Raw genomic sequence first — 19523 nt, 5'->3', positions numbered from 1 at the left:
ATGGTATCACAACACTTGAAGTGACAATTTCTGTTATTTTTCTGGTGTGAACTAATATCTGGGCCAGAGGAGTGGGATGTCTAAATCATTTTCTGGTCCTGCTGATGTGTAACAGTACAACTGTAGGGAATATTGTACTGCTTCTTCCAGCTGTGACCTTAGCCTTTGCTAGACCTTGAGAAAAGCTGAAGTTTTTTGTTTCCCCTGTGGTTCCATTCTTGCATGGTCTGGCTGAGAATTCATTCAGGAAATATCTTCCTTGCTCTGTATCGCTGGCACTAGTATAAATCAGTGTGTTACTGTTCTGGTGGTGAAGATGCACAGCACAGTAATGAAATCTGTTCCTCTGGCATCCAACACAGCAACCAACCACCCTTATGGACTGAGCAGCATTCCAGCCCACAGTCCCCTTTTGTTGGGACAGAGAAATAAAAATACATAGTTGCCCAGCTGTGGTTTGTAGCCACACTGCTGCAGGTTGTGTGTAGGTAGGGATTTACTTGTAATTTTCTTCTTCCTTTCTCTAAAGATGTTAATTGAAGTTTTTCTCTAGTTTTAAAGAGCTGGATAATGCAGTGATGCTGCAAAGGAGTCTTTCATTGCCTTCTGCAAGTCATTCACTCTTTTGCAGAAAGTAGACATAATCAGAAAGTCCTCTGGTTTTTGAGCATGTCTGGTCTTCTGTGTATACATGGATATGTTTGGGTTTTTTTTTTTTATTAACAGATGATCAATTTGACTCTGCTGTCACTATAATTTTTGCAATTGTATCATAGCAGAAGTTCTCATACCAAGGGAAATGAATGGCTCAGAATTAGACAAGGAATGTTCTTTAGCTGGGAAGTAAGCAGGATGTATTCCTGAAACCTAGGCCTGAGATCCAGGATTATACAACTACTCTGAATTTTCCTTTGACACACAGAAGTTATGTATGTCCAAGTAATTGTATCTGTGAGGACTATTTTACATAAATTAAAGGGGACCCTTGGGGAAATGGAGCACCTGTGACAATTTGGTTTTACAGAATATCTATACAGAAAGAGGATTCTGAAGTCTGAAGCTGGACTTCTGCCAAGTGTTCAGCAGGTTTAGGTCAGCAAAACAAACAACTCCCCAAGGAAAACAGTCCTTTTCCTGAGATTCCTCTTAAATTGTGTCAGTTTGTAACCATTTGATTTTGAGGAAAAATGGAGTATGTCTTCATCCTGTCTCCTTAAGAAATACTGCTGCTGCCCTGGAGAGGATTACCAAGCCTGACATCTACTTCACAATTCACTGAATGAAAGGGGGTTTGTTCAGTTCCTAATGGATAGGATTTGCCTATGATTTGATGGGCAGATGAAATACTGAAATAAACCACAAAATGTAATGTGAAAATCTTCAAGTATTCATAAATCCAAAAAACATGTCCTCTTTTTGTCTGCATAGAAAGCTTTATGATGACAAGTATAGCTGGGCTGAGGGAAGTCAGATATTGGCAGTGTCAAACGCTGTGAGGTTTGGATTGTATGGCTGTTGCATTCAAATTTCTCCTCTATAATACAGTGATAACACAACAGGAATCCCTGTCTGGCAGGCAGAGAGAGACCCCAAAACAGAGGGTGAAGTTGTGCCTTTGGTGATAGAGCACCTCACAGCATTAAAAAGTTCAAGATTTCTATCAGAACATGTTTTAATTACAATCATGGTTTGGGGGGTTGTTTTTTTTCCCCAAATGAGTTTTGGTTGTGTATTTTTGTTGTGGTGTTTGTTTGGTTTGTGTTTTGGGTTGTTTTGTTTTTTTTTTTAATGAACAGATAAGGTATATTTTCCTTATTGTACAAATCAGTACAGATCAGATTTGTAGATAGATATTGTACAAATCAGATAAAATGGCAGAAATCAGATAAAATGGCAGCAATATAAAGCTACCACTCAGCCTAAGCAGTGTTTCTCATATTCCCTTCCTGCCCCACAGCAGAACAGCATATAGTTCTCATGTTCTCTGTGACTCTTTCAAGTATTTTACAATTTCACCTAAATATTTTAATCAAGATTGAGCTTTCATGCTGTTGAATATAGTGTGTGTATGTACATTACCACACAGAGCAGTTTTTCCTCTGGATTACAGTTGATAAGATTAACAAGGAAATCATTGTTTTGTCTCAGTGGGAGAAGTAAAACACAAAGGGCTTTAAGGACATGCAGGAAGTCGCTTGGCAGAGCCAAGAGCTGAACTGTGTCTTAAGTTGTGGTGCAAATGCCTCTGCCACAGGCAAGCTTCTTGAGCTGGAGAGAAGCCTTCCCTTTGACTGCCCTGCTTCCGGTTGCACTGGGAAAAGAAACAGAAAAGGCTGGAGAGAAAGAGAAGGAAAAGAAGTAATCCTGGTTGTGAAGCTGCAGCTTCTTAACAAGAGAGAAGAAGTGTTCCCAAACTAACCAACCGATGCCTTTTTCTTTATCCCCCCCCCCCCCCCCCCCCTTCCTCTTTATCCCATTCAACTTAGAGTAATGTTGCTGAAGTAATCCAAATGTCACAACAGAGGGTTCTGTGTGGCTGACCAGCATAATGTGCTTCCCTTTGCTTCTACTTTCTCTGGCTGTGTACAGAAAGCCCTTCAGCTGACTTTTGTTTATATTCTTTAAGAGAAAACATGTGTGGAAAAAGCATTGCATTATTGGAACAAACTTCTAGATTTATTTTAAGATATTCCTTTCTGGTATCCTCTTTCTGTCTTGGTTTGTTTAGATTAATCTTAGGGGGTGCCAAGACTTTAATTATTTTGACAGGACTTGTTTAGCTCTACATAATTTTATTTCATTAAATGTGTTTTTCGTATTAAATCCAAGTCTTGCATGCCACATCTGACATGTACCAGCAATTTAATTAAACAAAAGTTGGTTACTCCCCAAACAGCAACAGCTTAAGGGGAACAAGATTCTATAAAGAAAGCACACCAAGAATGGGATGCTGTATATCTGCAGTTCATAGCGGAGACGGTGCAAGAGTGAGCCTCTGATGTTTCATGCAGTTCCTTAAACTGCCCTGACCTATTAGTTGAGAGCAATTTTGTTTGTATAGTAAATAACAGCATCTTTTTTTTTTATACTAAGTTAATTTTGTACCTGGATCTGCTGCAGTTGTCTTGATGCTTTTTATCTACTGATGGGAAGTTTTCAGCATTTATGAAATCTATTTTTCTGGTTCTGTGGTGAAAAGCAGCTGCTGACCACATGCCTTACTTAAATTTCATCTTCTTTCCTTAAGTCAGTGGTATTTCAGAGGCTATTTTTAAATGTTGCTGGTGCTGTACAAGAAGACAATTTTCTTCTACTTTTGATCAGAGTTAACTGTGGGAATTTATCTTAGTATTCTAACTTCAACCTAGTATTTTGCAGTACAAATGGTTTGTGTCTGGTGAGCTATTGGTTGAAAAGAGGAGGCTCAGGGGAGATCTTACTGCTGTCTACAACTACCTGAAGGGAGGTTGTAGCCAGGTGGGGGTTGGTCTCTTCTCCCAGGCAATCAGCACCAGAACAAGAGGACACAGCCTCAAGCTGTGCCAGAGGAGGTTTAGACTCAAAGAGAAAGTTCTTCCCAGAGAGTGTTGTTAGGCATTGGGATGTGCTGCCCAGGGAGGTGGTAGTGTCACCATCCCTGGAAGTGTTCAAGAAGGGATTGGACGTGGCACTTGGTGCCATGGTTTAGTAGTCATGAGGTCTTGGATGAGAGGTTGGACTTGATCTTTCAGGTCTTTTCCAACCTTATTGGTTCTATGACTTTCTGACACTGCCTTTGCCTGACTTTGCCTGTAGCAAATAACAATCTTATTTATATCAAAAAAAAACCCCACACAATTTTATTCTTGTCTATTTCTTGCCTTAGCCAAATAAACTCCCTTGAAATTTCTGAAGTTGCCAAGATTAGCTTAGTTTCCAAATGATATTAAACATTGACCATTTCAGACACTTGCAAATAAGCAAATGGGTACTGTACTAATATGGTTTGATAAACTACTCTATTAGCTCATTGATCCTAGAAGGTGTAGCTCCCTCTCCTTCTACGCCTTCTGTTCTCTTCTCCCTTCTCCTCTGTTTCAGTCAGAGTTGGTCTCAGCCTGTTAGCTCCCCAGGGAAGTGGTGGAGTCACCATCATTGAAGGTGTTTAGGAGAAGACTGGATGGGGTGCTTGGTGCCATGGGTTAGTCGATTAGGTGGTGTTGGATGATAGGTTGGATGCGATGATCTTGAAGGTCTCTTCCAACCTGGTTTATTCTATTCTATTGTAGTCTAACCAAAATGCAAGTGTTATTTACCAGAAGTTACTTAGAGCTCAAAAGCACACCAACAACCAAACACAAAACCCACTGACCAACCAAAAAAAACCCCAACAATAACAATGCCCAAACAAAACCAACAAGCTCTCCTGTTGATCAATGTTGTTCACTTAAATTTGAAAGCTTGGCATTATGTGCTGTCCCTGGAAGTTTACTGGATTTTTTTTTTTGTCTGTCCTGTTACTTTTAGACTTGGCTTGAATGATTTGGAAAAACCTTGTTTCCCAATTTATTACACCCCAAAGCATAATAGACATTTTACTGTAGTTTAAAACAACTGCTCTTTGTTTCCTTCTGCAGTTCAGGTTCTGAACGCATTAAGGAAGGGAAGTTTTATACTCTGGAAATTCATATTGCCAAAACTTCATTTCTGATAAAATGCCCCCATTATCTTCAAAATTAAAGCATGTTTTACTGTAAGAGGGATATGATCAAAGTTGTAGCCAGGTGGGGGTTGGGCTCTTCTCCCAGGCACCCAGCACCAGAACAAGGGGGCACAGTCTCAAGCTGCACCAGGGGAGGTTTAGGCTGGATATTAGGAAGAAGTTCTTCTGTGGTGGTTTGACACTTAACTGGGGCTTAAAAGCTCAGATGGGGGGCAAGGCTGAAAATTCCTTCCCTGTTTCCCCCCTCCCCCCCCTTCCCCAATAGAGAGAGGGGGGAAAAATAGGGAGGGGAGCAAATCCACCAAGAAATAATTTGGGTTTGGCTTGGAAATAGAGAGGAAAATAATTTTCTTTAAACAGTGTGTGTGTGTGTATTTATATAACAATGACAGGCAGGGTTCACAAGGGTAAGGAACAAGGATGGATGGGAAAAGGGAAAAATGAAAATATAAGATACAGAACCAGTCCTTTGCAAAGTGTGGAAGCAGCAGGGAGAACTGTGTGGCAGGGGAGCAGCAAGCCAGCAGCAACTCTTTCATCCCCACAAAGCAGAAGGAAGAGAGAAAGCAATGGCTGCAATGTCCTCCCTTTTATACCCCTGCTGGACAAGGCAGGGGGGGAGTGGAACAGACCAAGTCAGATTCCAAAGGGGGAAACCACCCTCCAGGGAGGGCAAAAAACTCTCACAAGCCCTCCCCCCTGTTTTTCAGGATGGGCGTAGCCCAACACATCCTCATAGAAAGAATCATTGGCCATTGGAATGTGCTGCCCAGGGAGGTGGTGGAGTCACCATCACTGGAGGTGTTTAGGAAGAGACTGGATGGAATGCTTGGTGCCATGGTTTAGTTGATTAGATAGTGTTGGATGATAGGTTGGACTCCATCTCAAAGGTCTCTTCCAAACTGGTTAATTTTATTCTATTCTCTATATTTTGCTGTCATCAACTGGTCTAGTTGTATATCCAATGCATAGTAATTCAGTGAAAAATGTGGAATGATCTCACATTACATTAATTTGAATCTTCTGCATTAGAGGAGAGTTTAATTATCTCCAACCTTTTGTTAAAATCAAAAGAAAAACTGATAGACAACACATCTGTCCATGTGTCTGACACATAGAAAGGTTATAGACTACAGGAGTTGATAGTAACTAAGAGGTCAAGGTATACATAAAGGGGGAAAAAAAGGCTTCATAATAGGCATAGGCAATAGGGAAAAGTAGAACACGACAGAACTTTCATTGCAAAAATAAATACATCTTTTAAGAAGAAAAATCCCTTTAAAACCAAAAGGCTTCACACTTCTAATAATCAAGCAAAGATGTCAATGTAAAATAACAAAGTCCCAAATCATCTTTGTTAATAACAAATCTCAGTCACGTATGGTGTCCGACTGGATGTATCCTATGCAATATTTTATTTCTTCTTGTCACTAGCTCAAAGCCCCTCATATGTTTCCATTCCAGAGTGGAAAAAAATATGTGTTTAAAGGGTATAATCACATGAATTGTGAAAATGGCTTCAAAAATCATCAAGAAAACAGATCATAGAATCAAAGATTTGTTAGGGTTGGAAGGGACCCCAAGGATCTTCTAGTTCCAGCTCCCCTGCCATGGGCAGGGATCCCTCACACAAGATAAGATTGCTTAGAGCCACATCCAACCAAATAAGATCAGCCATTTTTGACTGAATGATAGTAGAAGTGACCTCCCTGTCATATAAATCTGCCGACCTTCAACTGATTTTTAAAAACACATTGCAGTTCCAATGTTGTGGCTTTCTGGTATGATCAAGGGGCAAATTACAAGCATGGTAACTTTTAGAAATTAATTTCTGCTATTCTTTGAATTAGGACTGTGACCTGAAACTTACGTTGCTGCTTAAGTGTTAATAAGCCCTTGGCCGAGAAGGCCAATGGCATCCTGGCCTGTATCAGGAATAGTATGGCCAGCAGGAGCAGGAAGGTTATATTGCCCCTGTACACTGCACTGGTTAGGCCACACCTTGAGTACTGTGTCCACTTCCAGGCCCCTCAGTTTAGAAAAGATGTGGACTTGCTGGAACGTGTCCAGAGAAGGGCAACAAAGTTGGTGAGGGATTTGGAACACAATCCCTATGAGGAGAGGCTGAGGGAGCTGGGATTGTTTAGCCTGGAGAAGAGGAGGCTCAGGGGTGACCTCATTGCCCTCTACAACTACCTGAAAGGTGGTTGTAACCAGGAAGGGGTTGGCCTCTTCTCCCAGGCAACCAGCACCAGAACAAGGGGACACAGTCTCAAGCTGAGCCAAGGGAGGTTCAGACTGGATGTTAGGAAGAAATTCTGCACAAAGAGATTGTGCATTGGAATGGGCTGCCTGGGGAGGTGGTGGAGTTGCCGTCACTGGAGCTGTTCAGGAGGAGACTTGATAGGGTGCTTGGTTGCATGGTTTAGTTGATTAGGTGGTGTTGGATGATAGGTTGGACACGATGATCTTGAAGGTCTCTTCCAACCTGGTTTATTCTATTCTATATAGTTAGATTCTCTTTTTCATATATTCTATTATGGTTTCCTAAAGGTGGGATTCCTGTTGCTGTTTTACTGTATGCTTCATATGTAAGATTTCATAGTGAGCAGCTTAATCTACCTGATCTGCAAATCTGTAGACTATTGCTTGCTCTTCTGTTGGAGCATTGAAATAGGTTTTGAAATGTTTAAGAGATGAAGTAGATGATTCTTACCTAATATAAAACAGTTTCAGCCCCACATATGTTCATATTGCAACAACTTGGACAGCATTGTGGTGTGCCTGAGCTGCATGATTAGGACTTTTTAACTACATTTTAGACCAAATCTTTCTCTTTCTCCCATCTGTACTGAAAATGTTGTAATGACGATTAACTTGTATGATACAGGATTTGTTGGGTTTGAGCCAGAGCCAGGTCACTTTTGTAGTGAGCATGCCAGCAAAATACCTTGAATGATCACCGTGGTCTTAATGCCCTCTCATAACTTCTTCAAAAAGATGCAGTTTTTTCCACTATTAGGATAGTTGACAAGTAATAAATTGTAGAACGTTTCACAGATCATCGTGGGATATGGGCCAGATGTCGCTAGGCAAGCGCAGGAGCAAGGCACAGCAAAGCCAGTTAAGGTTTTGTTGAAAGTAGCGTGGAACAAACTGAGCAGTGCCAATCACGTAGAGCAGCCATGCAGGGAAGACATGGTTGTCTTGGCCAAATGGCATAGAATCACAGAATTGTTAGGGTTGGAAGGGAACTCAAGGATCATTGAGTTCCAGCCCCCCTGCCATGGTCAGGGACTCCTCACACTAGATCAGGTTGCCCAGAGCCACATCCAGCCTGGCCTTAAAAAAACTCCAGGGGTGGGGCTTCTACCACCTTCCTGTGCAACCTGTTCCAGTGTCTCACCACCCTCATGGTGAAGAACTTCTTCCTAACACCCAATCTGAATCTACCCATTTCTGTTTTTGTTTTTTTTCACATTTCCCCTAGTCCTATCACTCCCTGACACCCTAAAAAGTCCCTCCCCAGCTTTCTTGTAGGCCCCCTTTAGATACTGGAAGGCCACAAAAAGGTCTCCTTGGAGCCCTCTGTTCTCCAGACTAAATAGCCCCAAATCCCTCAGCCTATCCTCATAGGAGAGGTGCTCCAGCCCCCTGATCATCCTCATGGCCCTTCTCTGGACACATTCCAGCACCTTCAGATCCTTCTTGTAACAGGGGTTCCAGAACTGGATGCAGTACTCCAGGTGTGGTCTCATCAGAGTGGAGTAAAGGGGGAGAATCACCTCCCTCAACCTGCTGGCTATACTTTTCTTGATGCAGCCCAGGATGTGATTGGCTTTCTGGGCTGCAAGTGCACACTGGTGGTTCATGTTGAGCTTCTCATCCCCCAGCACCCCCAGGTCCTTTTCTTCATGGCTGCTCTCAAGCCATTTGCTGCCCAGCCTGTATCGGTGCTTGGGATTGCCCTGACCCAGATGCAGGACCTTGCACTTGGCCTTATTGAACCTCATGAGGTTATCATGGGCCCACCTCTCCAGCCTGGTAATGTCCCTCTGGATGGCCTTCCCTCCCTCCAGCGTGTCTGCTGCACCACACAGCTTGGTGTCATCAGCAAACTTGCTGAGGGTGCCTCAATGCCCCTGTCCATGGCATCGACAAAGATGTTAAACAAGACTGCTCCCAGTACTGATCCCTGAAGGACTCCACTTGTCACTGGCCTCCACTTGGGCATAGTCTCATTGACAGACACCCTTTGGGTGCAGTCCTCAAGCCAGTTCTTTATCCACTGAATGGTCCATCCATCAAACCCATACTGCACCAGCCTGGACACCAGGATGTCATGTGGGACAGAGTCAAAGGCTTTTCTCAGATCCAGGTAATTGATGTCAGTTGCTCAGCCTTCATCTATTAATGTTGTGACCTTGTCATAGAAGGCCACTCACCATGCATGCTCTCTGCAGGAAGCCATATCCAACTCATGTTCTTTGAAAAACCTCATCTTCCTAGAGTTTCATTTCAAAAGTGAGTTTTGGGAGAAACCCAGAGTAATTTTTTTCCTCTCATGATGAACAAACCCCATGATTCAATCCATTATATCATGAAATATGTTAGTGCATATGTCCAGAATGAGTTATTGTTGTACTTTGTGTATCTGCAGCTGTTGATGCTGATGGGTATTTGGACTAATGCCTCTCATTAGCACAAAAAAAGCTTTGACTTCAATTACCTTATTTATTTTATTTTCAATCAAGCCATACATTCATGGCTGGGCTTCAATTCTCCATATTTTATTTTTTTCTGCAGCACACTAAAACAAAGAGTTGTTTTTTTATTATTATTAAATTGAGACTACATTAAATTAAAAGAATTGTAATTTATTCTCACCAAAAAAAAGAGAGTAATCTACTGGAAAAGACAAACACAAAGCAGTACAAATCAGCTTTGAATAGGAGTACAGTAAATATTTCTTTTCTGTTATTCACATTCATTGTCATCATAGGTTTTTGGCACTATGTTCAGAGGTATCCAATTTTGTTTGTATAATATCCCTTCTCTTGAGGCTTAATATAAAAAGGATTGATTTGAAACGTATCCTGAATGCAATCACACAGCACTTACAGGATGGCCAAGGCATCAGGCCCAGCCAGCATGGATTTAGGAAGGGCAGGTCCTGCCTGACCAACCTGATCTCCTTCTATGATCAGGTGACCTGCCTGGTGGATGTGGGGAGGCCTGTGGATGTAGTCTACCTGGACCTCAGCAAGGCCTTTGACACCGTCCCCCATAGCAAACTCCTGGCCAAGCTCTCAGCCGAAGGCTTGGACGGGAGCACACTGCATTGGGTTAGGAACTGACTGGACGGCTGAGCCCAGAGAGTGGTGGTGAATGGTGCCACATCCAGCTGGCAGCCAGTCACTAGTGGTGTGCCCCAAGGATCAGTGCTGGGCCCTGTGCTCTTTAACATCTTTATTGATGATCTGGATGAGGGCATTGAGTCCATCATCAGTAAATTTGCAGATGACACCAAGCTGGGGCAGGAGTTGATCTGCTGGAGGGTAGAGAGGCTCTGCAGAGGGACCTCGACAGGCTGGACAGATGGGCAGAGTCCAACGGCATGAGATTGAACACATCCAAGTGCTGGGTTCTGCACATTGGCCACAACAACCCCATGCAGTGCTACAGGCTGGGGTCAGAGTGGCTGGAGAGCGGCCAGGTAGAGAGGAACCTGGGGCTACTGGTCGATGGTAGGCTGAATATGAGCCTGCAGTGTGCCCAGGCAGTCAAGAGGGCCAATGGCATCCTGGCCTGCATCAGGAACAGTGTGGCCAGCAGGAGCAGGGAAGTCATTGTGCCCCTGTACCCTGCACTGGTTAGGCCGCACCTCGAGTACTGTGTCCAGTTCTGGGCCCCTCAATTTAGGAAGGATGTTGACTTGTGGGAACGTGTCCAGAGAAGGGCAACGAAGTTGGTGAGGGGTTTGGAACACAAGCCCTATGAGGAGAGGCTGAGGGAGCTGGGGTTGATTAGCCTGGAGAGAAGGAGACTCAGGGGTGACCTTCTTGCTCTCTACAACTACCTTAAGGGAGGTTGTAGACAGGCAGAGGTTGGTCTCTTCTCCCAGGCAACCAGAACAAGAGGACACAGTCTCAGGCTGTGCCAGGGGAGGTTTAGGCTGGGTGTTAGGAAGTTGTTCTTCATAGAGAGAGTGATTGGCCATTGGAATGGGCTGCCTGGGGAGGCGGTGGAGTCACTATCACTGGAGGTGTTCAGGAAGAGACTGGATGGGGTGCTTGGTGCCATGGTTTGGTTGATTAGATAGTGTTGGGTGATAGGTTGAACTTGATGATCTCAAAGGTCTCTTCCAACCTGGTTAATTCTATTCTATTCTAAACATCACAAGGGGTTTTATGAACACTAGTGAAAACATCCCACAGTTTTCTACTAATGGATAGCATTATTTCTACTTTATCTGTAGGAAAATCAAACCATTGAAACCTGAAGTGAATTGCACAATGTCATGTGAAAGTTTCAACAGCAAGGCAAGAAATAGAATGCAATTTTTCCAATATTCCAACTTCAATGTCCAGTTGACATTTCTAGCATTGCTGTTCTGAAAGCTTGCCACCTTGTGAAGATTTTATTATTCCTGGATCAACTAATCCAGCCCGAGATCTAACTAATCTATGTCCAAGATCTGTTAGGAACTTTGAGAAGGGAAAACAGCTTTTCATGAGGAAACAGTCATAGAATCAAGATGCTTCCGCCTGCATTTATCCCTTCTACCATGTGGAGCACAGGTTTCTCAATTGCTGTGGAGTACACAAGGTGGTTTTACCACTTCTTTGTACAATAAGTCCTGAATTTATTCAACATGGAGCTCTGAAGGAAAGTGGGCACAGCCTCACCTTGCTCCTATTATGTCCTGTTGTCTATCAGTCCTCTTCTTTATACTGCTTAACTCCAAATCTGCAAATGTCTGCCTTTTACACTTTGATTCCCTGATTTTTGTCCCCTGTATTAACCCAAGAATTTCCTGCACTTTGACTTTCAAGCCCAATCTTTCCCACTGTTTTGTTGCTCCCAACAGATAGTGTTCTTACCTTGCCTCTCTTAACCATCCAGTTTGACTCCTTCACTCTTCTCCTCATTCAGAGCCACTTATTGGTCCCATTCTCTTTTGATTCCTTCCATTCTGTATTACTGGTTCTCACTGATTGTTATTTTTGCTCAGTTCTCTGTCAGTCTTCACATCTGGTTCTCAACATTTTTAATTTAGATCAGGTTCTTTCCTTCTTCCTGTGTTTTCATTTGCAGCTACTGACAGTCATTGAGCCACTGACACAGGAGGAACTTTCAATTTCTCCTGCTTTGATTTGAATTGTCCTGTCTTAGAGGTTTCCTGGTCCAGTTTGGAATCTGGGTGAAAGTTCTTCTCACATCACGAGGTGGAGCATGTCCAGAGCAGGAGTGCTCCGGTGGTGGTCTGGTTTTAGGCTGTATTTTCCAATAATTATTGAACAAACTGGCTGGGTTGAACCAAATTTGGAGGAGCGGCAGGGACATCCTACAAGTCTTATGTGTCCACAGATTAGGCAAGAGACCCTAATGGTCATCTACTGTGGGAAAGTTTGGTGTTCACTGGAGAATTCATGTGGGAGCACAATCTGAAGAGGAAAGCCTTAGGCAAACAAGTGAGGTGGCTCAAGAACTAAGTTATGATCATTTTGCCAGTATTACTGAAAGAGAAACTTCAGAATCATACTCTCTACATGTGGCCAAATGTAATTAGGTTACTGAAACAAAAGCAATCAGGAGCAATGGAAGCAATTGCAACATGTCACAAAAGTGAACCCTGAAAGACATACAGGGCTGGTTTCTGCAGATGTTCTGCAAGGAAGAAAACCCTTTACAGTCAGTCCCACTGAATCCCTCTGGTAGAGTGAAATAAAAGCAACAGGACTAATTGCACAATTTGATACATTTATTCCATGGTTATGGAGCTCCCATACATGAAGGGAATGTAAGCAAAACCAGATGTTGAAGCCCTGCTATGAGGAAGCTCCAAGAAAACCCAACCAGCAGCCTAATCCCTGCAGTTACATTTTCCCACAACTTGAAAAGCAAGACTCAGGATCAAAGTGCTGCCTATGATTTTGTTTCATAATTTCCAGTATGTACACAATTTATAAGGAACAGTATTCTTGAGTTCTGGTTGTAGAATTGGGAAATGTTTGTATCTTGAAGTGGGGAACTGAAGCACCACTTCAGTAATGGCTCTGAGAGATGTAACCCCTTTCTGCCACCGGAAGGAAGAGACTTGCTTTTTTCCCTTACCATATCAAACGCACCTTCTCCTTCTTGTCTACGAGGTTCAGAAATCACTTTGTAATTGTTGCTGGTTTTTCATCTTTCTTTTTCCTGGTGCTTTGAATATGTAGCTTTCCTAGTTGTCCTTCACTTTGTTTTTTTTACCTAGAACCTTTTTAAGCTCTCTTTGATGCTAACACTGAAGCTATGAAAAATTCCTAGGGGTAAATTTCTCAACTCTTTTTAACCCATGTGCTTTCCTTCCACAGTGACACCTTAAAATTACATTTCCAAGTGCTTCTCAGTAGATTTCACACAGTATCACAGTATCGCCAAGGTTGGAAGAGACCTGAAAGATCATCGAGTCCAACCTGTCACCACAGACCTCATGACTAGACCATGGCACCAAGTGCCATGTCCAGTCCCTTCTTGAACACCTCCAGGGACGGTGACTCCACCACCTCCCTGGGCAGCACATTTCAATGACAAACAACTCTCTCAGTAAGGAACTTTCTCCTCACCTTGAGCCTAAACTTCCCCTGGTGCAGCTTGAGACTGTCCCTCCTTGTTCTGGTGCTGGTTGCTAGAGAGAAGAGACCAACCCCTTCCTGGCTACAACCACCTTTCAGGTAGTTGTAGAGAGCAATGAGATCTCCCCTGAGCTGCCTCATCTCCAGGCTAAACAATCCCAGCTCCCTCAGCTGCTCCTCATAGGGCTTGTGCTCAAGGCCTCTCCCCAGCCTTGTTGCCCTTCTCTGGACACGTTCAAGTGTCTCGATGTCCTTCCTAAACTGAGGGGCCCGGAAGTGGACACAGTACTCAAGGTGTGGCCTAACCAGTGCTGAGTACAGGGACAGAATGACTTCCCTGCTCCTGCTGGCCACACTATTCCTAATGCAGGCCAGGATGGCCTTGGACTTCTTGGCCACCTGGGCACCCTCCTGGCTCATGTTTAGGCAGCTGTCAATCAGCACCCCCAGGTCCTTCTCTGTTTGGTAGCTCTCCAGCCACTCTGACCCCAGCCTGTAGCTCTTCATGGGGTTGCTGTGGCCAAAGTGCAGCTCCTGGCACTTGGATTTGTTGAATGCCATCATATTGAACTCTGCTCGTCTGTCCAGTCTGTCCAGGTCCCTCTGTAGAGCGCTTCCATCCTCTAACTGACCAACGTCTACTCCCAACTTGGTGTCATCTGCAAATTTGCTGATGACTGTCTCAATCCCCTCATCCAGATCATTTCTTCTCTATCAGTCATTTCTTGAAGTCCTTCTCCATCTTTGTGTGCACTTCTGATGTCTTTATACAGATGCTAAACCTTTGTGCTGGCAAATAGTGTGTTTCCATGTCTCTCTCTATACTGATATTTGTAAAAGTAATGTCATAATAATTTGTTCTCCTTTAATTCAGGCAACGTTTCTTAGGTGAAAGTGGTACCTTGGCCTCTTCAGCAGAAGTTTTAACCATCATACTAATATATCTCTTATTTGCTCACTTTTTTATCAACTATGCACCACTGATTGATTTGCTGATAGTATCACCTTTTCTTTTTCTTTCTCTTTTTTTTTTCTCTCCTGCCTATAAAGATTGACCTTTCAATTGGCATATTGTCCTTGGTGTGGGATTGCAAGGTAGATGTGCTGACTAATGGGAATGTTACTGATTCTTAAGCTAGGAATCGGCATCTTGTCTCAAACTGAGTTGAAATACGATCTGGAAATAAAAGTCACAGGAGGTGATTTTTAATCTCTTTCTGGGCAGTTTAGGTGAAGTGGTGATATTTATGAAAACTGTTTCACTATTGATTTTTATATCATATTTAGTACATTTAGCTGTGCATTGAAGAAGCAAATGACCTGGCGGTGGATGAGATTACACAGCAGTGAAACTCTGAAATCATAGACATCTCTCTGTATATGCTAGCTAATTACCTATATGGATGGCCAAGCCATTAGTGCTTGTAATATCTCTTTCAAAATGCCAAAGCTGTGCTTAGGTGCTGGCAGCCTGCCTGCTAGAACATTTTGATCCACTGTGCACCACCTAGTAAACCTTGCAAGGTGTCCTTTTGGCTGGACTATGGCAGGGCTTTGATGTCATGGTCACAATGTGGGTAGCTGTACGTCAAAAAAATCAGCATGGAGAGAGGAAGAAATTACTGTTCTGATCTCACTGTCTGGATTGTCCGGCTGCAATGGTCCAGCCTTTGCAGTCATAGGGGAACTAGTGCAAGTTTCCCAAGTGTCTAGAGGCTGACACTGACTTGATGGTAAAAGTTTCTGGCTCTATTTTATGATGAGCAAAAGGTGGCACATCATTGTGCATGTGGCATGAACAGAAAATGAAGTATTTCACCTTTGGTGATGTTGCTTGTTGACCACACGGGTCAGACTGGTATTGTGTGTGTGAAGTCTGCTTGCAGGCTGTGGGTTAGACTTTGCTTTGGTTTTCACCTGTAATTCTGGTACCTAATACTCTTGTTATTGTCATTGTGTCAAAGAGCCTTTTCAATCAGATTCATGCTGAGGACTATAGAACCTTGGGGGCAGGGAGATCCTCAAGAATTCAGACAATCTAAGTATAAAATAAGTAACAGAAGGTAGGGAAGCATAATTAAACACAACTGCTGGGTATGAGCACTGTTAGGCACGTTGGCATTTCAGGGAAGATCTAACCAGCGAGTGCCGGACACTTAATGTGATATTGAGTCTGATAAACCAGAAAGAGAAATGCTGTGAAGATCTTTGATTCCATGGAGTTACTAAAACTACAAGATCCACAATTAATGCAGTGTGTTTATCAGGAGGCATATTGTTCATGGACTGTTTTGTTTGGTCTTTTCAGGTTTTCCAGGACCTTGGCACTTCCGTGTTGTCAGGTGCATTTAGAGGATACAACATCTGCCTCTTTGCATATGGACAGACAGGTTCAGGAAAAACATACACAATGATGGGAACCCCTGTGAGTTACAATGTTCATTGTATGCTGAGGGCCCAGCAGAAACATCGCTTTGTTTTTAAACTGGGATCATGGTGCTTGTTGAGCAGAATGCTTTTATGTGCTTTCTTTGATGTTTTTATACATAAAATGAGAGTGAAGCATTTACATTTAGGGAAATAATGTACCATCAGCTGAAAATACCAGAAAGTATGGTGCAGTTTCTATATTTATTTTAGATAATCTTCATCTTACTATCTATTAAATTTATTATTGTGTTAAAGGGGGGAAAAAAAAGGGGGGGGGGGAAATCTATACCCCTGGTTCTTCACCATGAGAGTGGTGAAGCCCTGGAATGGGTTGTCCAGGGAGGTGGTTGAGGCCCCATCCCTGGAGGTGTTTAAGACCAGGCTGGATGAGGCCCTGTCCAGCCTGATCTAGTGTGGGGTGTCCCTGCCCATGGCAGGGGGGTTGGCACTAGATGATCCTTGTGATCCCTTCCAACCCTGACTGATAATATGATAATTCTGGGGTTTAGAAAGTTGCTGCTCAAAGTAATACAAAGTAATAATTCTCATGCAAATTTCTGGCAGTCAGAGCTATGCTGCAATTGAATTGCTTTCACAAATAAAGCTGGATACAGTTCACAGGAATACTTTTGTATCAAGCCTCATTATCTGCTTAGGACTTATATGGTGCAGAAGTTGTCCTTTGGCCTGTGGAAACTAATATTTGCTCCCAGTTTTGAACTGATTTTGAATATTGTTTGCAGAAGCTGTTACGTTTTAAGGTGCTTGTTTAACAGTGAACCACTTCAAATGCATTTTAATCTTGGTACTCAAATCGATGGGGTCATTTGAGGATTTCCTGCATTTTGCTGCAACACAAGGCAATTTGATCTTTATCCATAAATATTCTTGACTGTTGGTGAAGCATTCCCCTGAAAAAGAAAAGTTTCATTTAATAGTTTACGTAAGCCAGCCACTATTTCCTACCACCTTGGGATTCAGTTTTGGAGGTGAAAGAAGGGTAAAAATTGCTCAAACCCTGAAGACACACACAAAGAAGGTTCTGGTGTGGCTAGCAGGTCGAGGGAGGTGATCCTCCCTCTCTACTCAGCCCTGGTGAGACCCCACCTGGAGTACTGTGTCCAGTTCTGGGGCCCCTATTACAAGAGGGATGTGGAGGTGCTGGAACGTGTCCAGAGAAGGGCCACAAGGATGATCAGAGGGCTGGAGCACCTCTCCTGTGAGGACAGACTGAAGGAGTTGGGGCTGCTCAGTCTGCAGAAGAGAAGGCTCCGAGGTGACCTAATTGTGGCCTTCCAGTATCTGAAGGGGGCCTACAGGAAGGCTGGGGAAGGACTTCTCAGGATCTCAGGTAGTGCTAGGTCTAGGGGGAATGGAATGAAGCTGGAGGTGGGGAGATTCAGGCTAGATGTGAGGAGGAGGTTCTTCCCCATGAGAGTGGTGAAGCCCTGGAATGTGTTGTCCAGGGAGGTGGTCGAGGCCCCATCCCTGAAGGTGTTTAAGCCCAGGCTGGATGAGGCTCTGTCCAGCCGGATCTAGTGTGGGGTGTCCCTGCCCATGGCAGGGGGGTTGGAACTAGATGATCCGTGTGGTCCCTTCCAACCCTGACTGACACTATGATACTATGGTATGGTTTGTGCTTTTGACAGGAGTCTGAATTTTTAAAATTTTGGTTTACCCACTGACATCAGCAATAGAACTTTGTTACATTATGAGGTGATTTTCCATTTATTTCATGCAAAATCCATTTTAACTGCATGAAAACCTGAAGAATTGTTGAAATTGGGGTTAATGGTTGACAAGCTAGGATATTTGTATTACTTTATTTTGAAAATACCTTAGCAATTCAGAATGGGCACCTCTTGAAATTACCATCATTTCCAAAGGAAAATTCCAGGTGTAGTGTCTCTAAGAGACTTCTGCCTTATAAAGTTTTGTCTCTCTCCAGTGGAATCCTGCTTTGATCTGATTTTCAGTAACATGCATTCACTGTGCAACAGTGTTCACAACTAGGAAGAAACAAGCTTTTGATATAAACTGAACTTTCGTCCGTGGTGGTTCGCTTGATGAACCTGTGCTTTCTTCGCCCAACATCATTCCATTTGTACCTTTTAAAAGGTTTCCATGCTGCTCAGCAGGCAGATTCCACACAAGCCTTAGAATTTAACTTACAGTGTGTTGGTCGTAAAGTATGAACAATCATCTCCAAGAAGAGTTCATCACACCTAACCACACTGTTACTTCAGTGTGTTGTAGGGTGTTAGCAGCAGCCCATTCCCACATGAAAGACCAGATTTATAAATCTAGAACATAAAGCTTTTCCAAGTCTGTTTTCTGATGCCATAGCATAAAGAAATACAAGTAATATAAGGAAAACCAAGAAAAAAATCCTGATCCATCAAGCTAGTTCCAGCGTTGATGTGGTTTCTTTTAGACTGCAACACCTCTGATGTAGGCATGTCCAGGATGCTTACATCAAAAAGCTCTGGAAAGATCTTGAATTTAACCCAAGCCTCGAAACTTGACATTGATGCTGTATAAGGTGCTCTAAAATGACTTTTTCTGTAAGGAGCATTTGCAGTGAAGCTAAACCAGCTGATGTTACACAGCACATAAGTTCCTGCAGTGTTTCCCATGCAAGATATTTTAGCTGGAGTAGCAGAGCATTGCCGTGCTGTTCCGGACTACACTCCAGCGTGGTTTGTGTTGTAATCTACCATGCAGTCATTATTTGAATGCCTACTGTGATTCTGTCCTTTTCTTATGACCTGCTTTTATTTAAAAAAGCAGGGGAGGGGGAGAAAAAAAGAAAAGAAAAAGAGTGATTAGATTGTCTAACTTTTTTTCTTGTCTGTTATTTGAAGGCCTCCATTGGGTTGACACCTCGTATATGTGAGGTACTTATTTTTTTATTTCACTTGCATTTGTTTAAGCAGTTAGACTTTTTCTTGCTGGATTTAAAATTTGCATGAACTTCTGGCTTGTGCAGGGTCTCTTTTCAAGGAAGGATGATTACTCAGACCAGCCAGCATCATGCAGAGTAAAGGTCAGGTAAGTGTGTCACTGTCTCTGGCAGTGGTATGAATGCCTTCAACAGCATACTCCTGTGATCAAGCAAAGTAAAGACTTGTTGATGTTGTTGGTGTTTTCCCAGATGATAATCATTTTGGGACAAGGGGAAGAACACAGAGGAAGGATTAGAAAGTGCTGGGTTTAATGTTGCATCTTAGTATAGTTCTGCGGATGCTGTCTGTTCACTTTTGTATGGACAGCTGACATAGGATGCATAAGTATTTCCTGTTTGTGTAACTCTTACATTTGAGCCATAACCCTATGTTCTAAACTTCTTCCTTATTCCCATTTGTCCAATGGAGCATTATGTTTAGAAATCTAGAGATTTGAAATCACTACTATTAAAAAAAGCTTATTTTAGGACTTCTTAAATAAAATGCTGAATGCCTTCTGCTTCTTGGAAGTTTCCTTCTATGAGTTCTTTCTACATGCACTGCAGGGGAAGTAGCAGTGGCAGAGATTATGAAAATAAAGTACTT

General features: G+C 42.9%; 1 protein-coding gene across 3 annotated transcripts in view; it reads left to right on the top strand.

Moving 5' to 3' along the window:
- Positions 1–19523, top strand: part of STARD9 (StAR related lipid transfer domain containing 9) — a 132237-nt gene that overhangs the window by 37552 nt on the left and 75162 nt on the right. For all 3 annotated transcript variants that reach the window (XR_010990284.1, XM_068162231.1, XM_068162230.1), the window contains exons 4-6: positions 15851–15967; positions 18837–18869; positions 18962–19023. Coding sequence is in view for 2 of the 3 variants with exons in the window: in XM_068162231.1 (XP_068018332.1) it covers positions 15851–15967; positions 18837–18869; positions 18962–19023 (212 nt within the window). In the remaining variant the exon portion in view is untranslated. The remainder of the gene's footprint in view (positions 1–15850; positions 15968–18836; positions 18870–18961; positions 19024–19523) is intronic.

Source organism: Melanerpes formicivorus, unplaced genomic scaffold, assembly GCF_026170545.1.
Source record: "Melanerpes formicivorus ecotype bairdi unplaced genomic scaffold, bMelFor1.0.p_v2 SCAF_62, whole genome shotgun sequence".
Lineage (NCBI taxonomy): Eukaryota > Metazoa > Chordata > Aves > Piciformes > Picidae > Melanerpes > Melanerpes formicivorus.
This window is presented reverse-complemented; position numbering and strand designations above follow the sequence as displayed.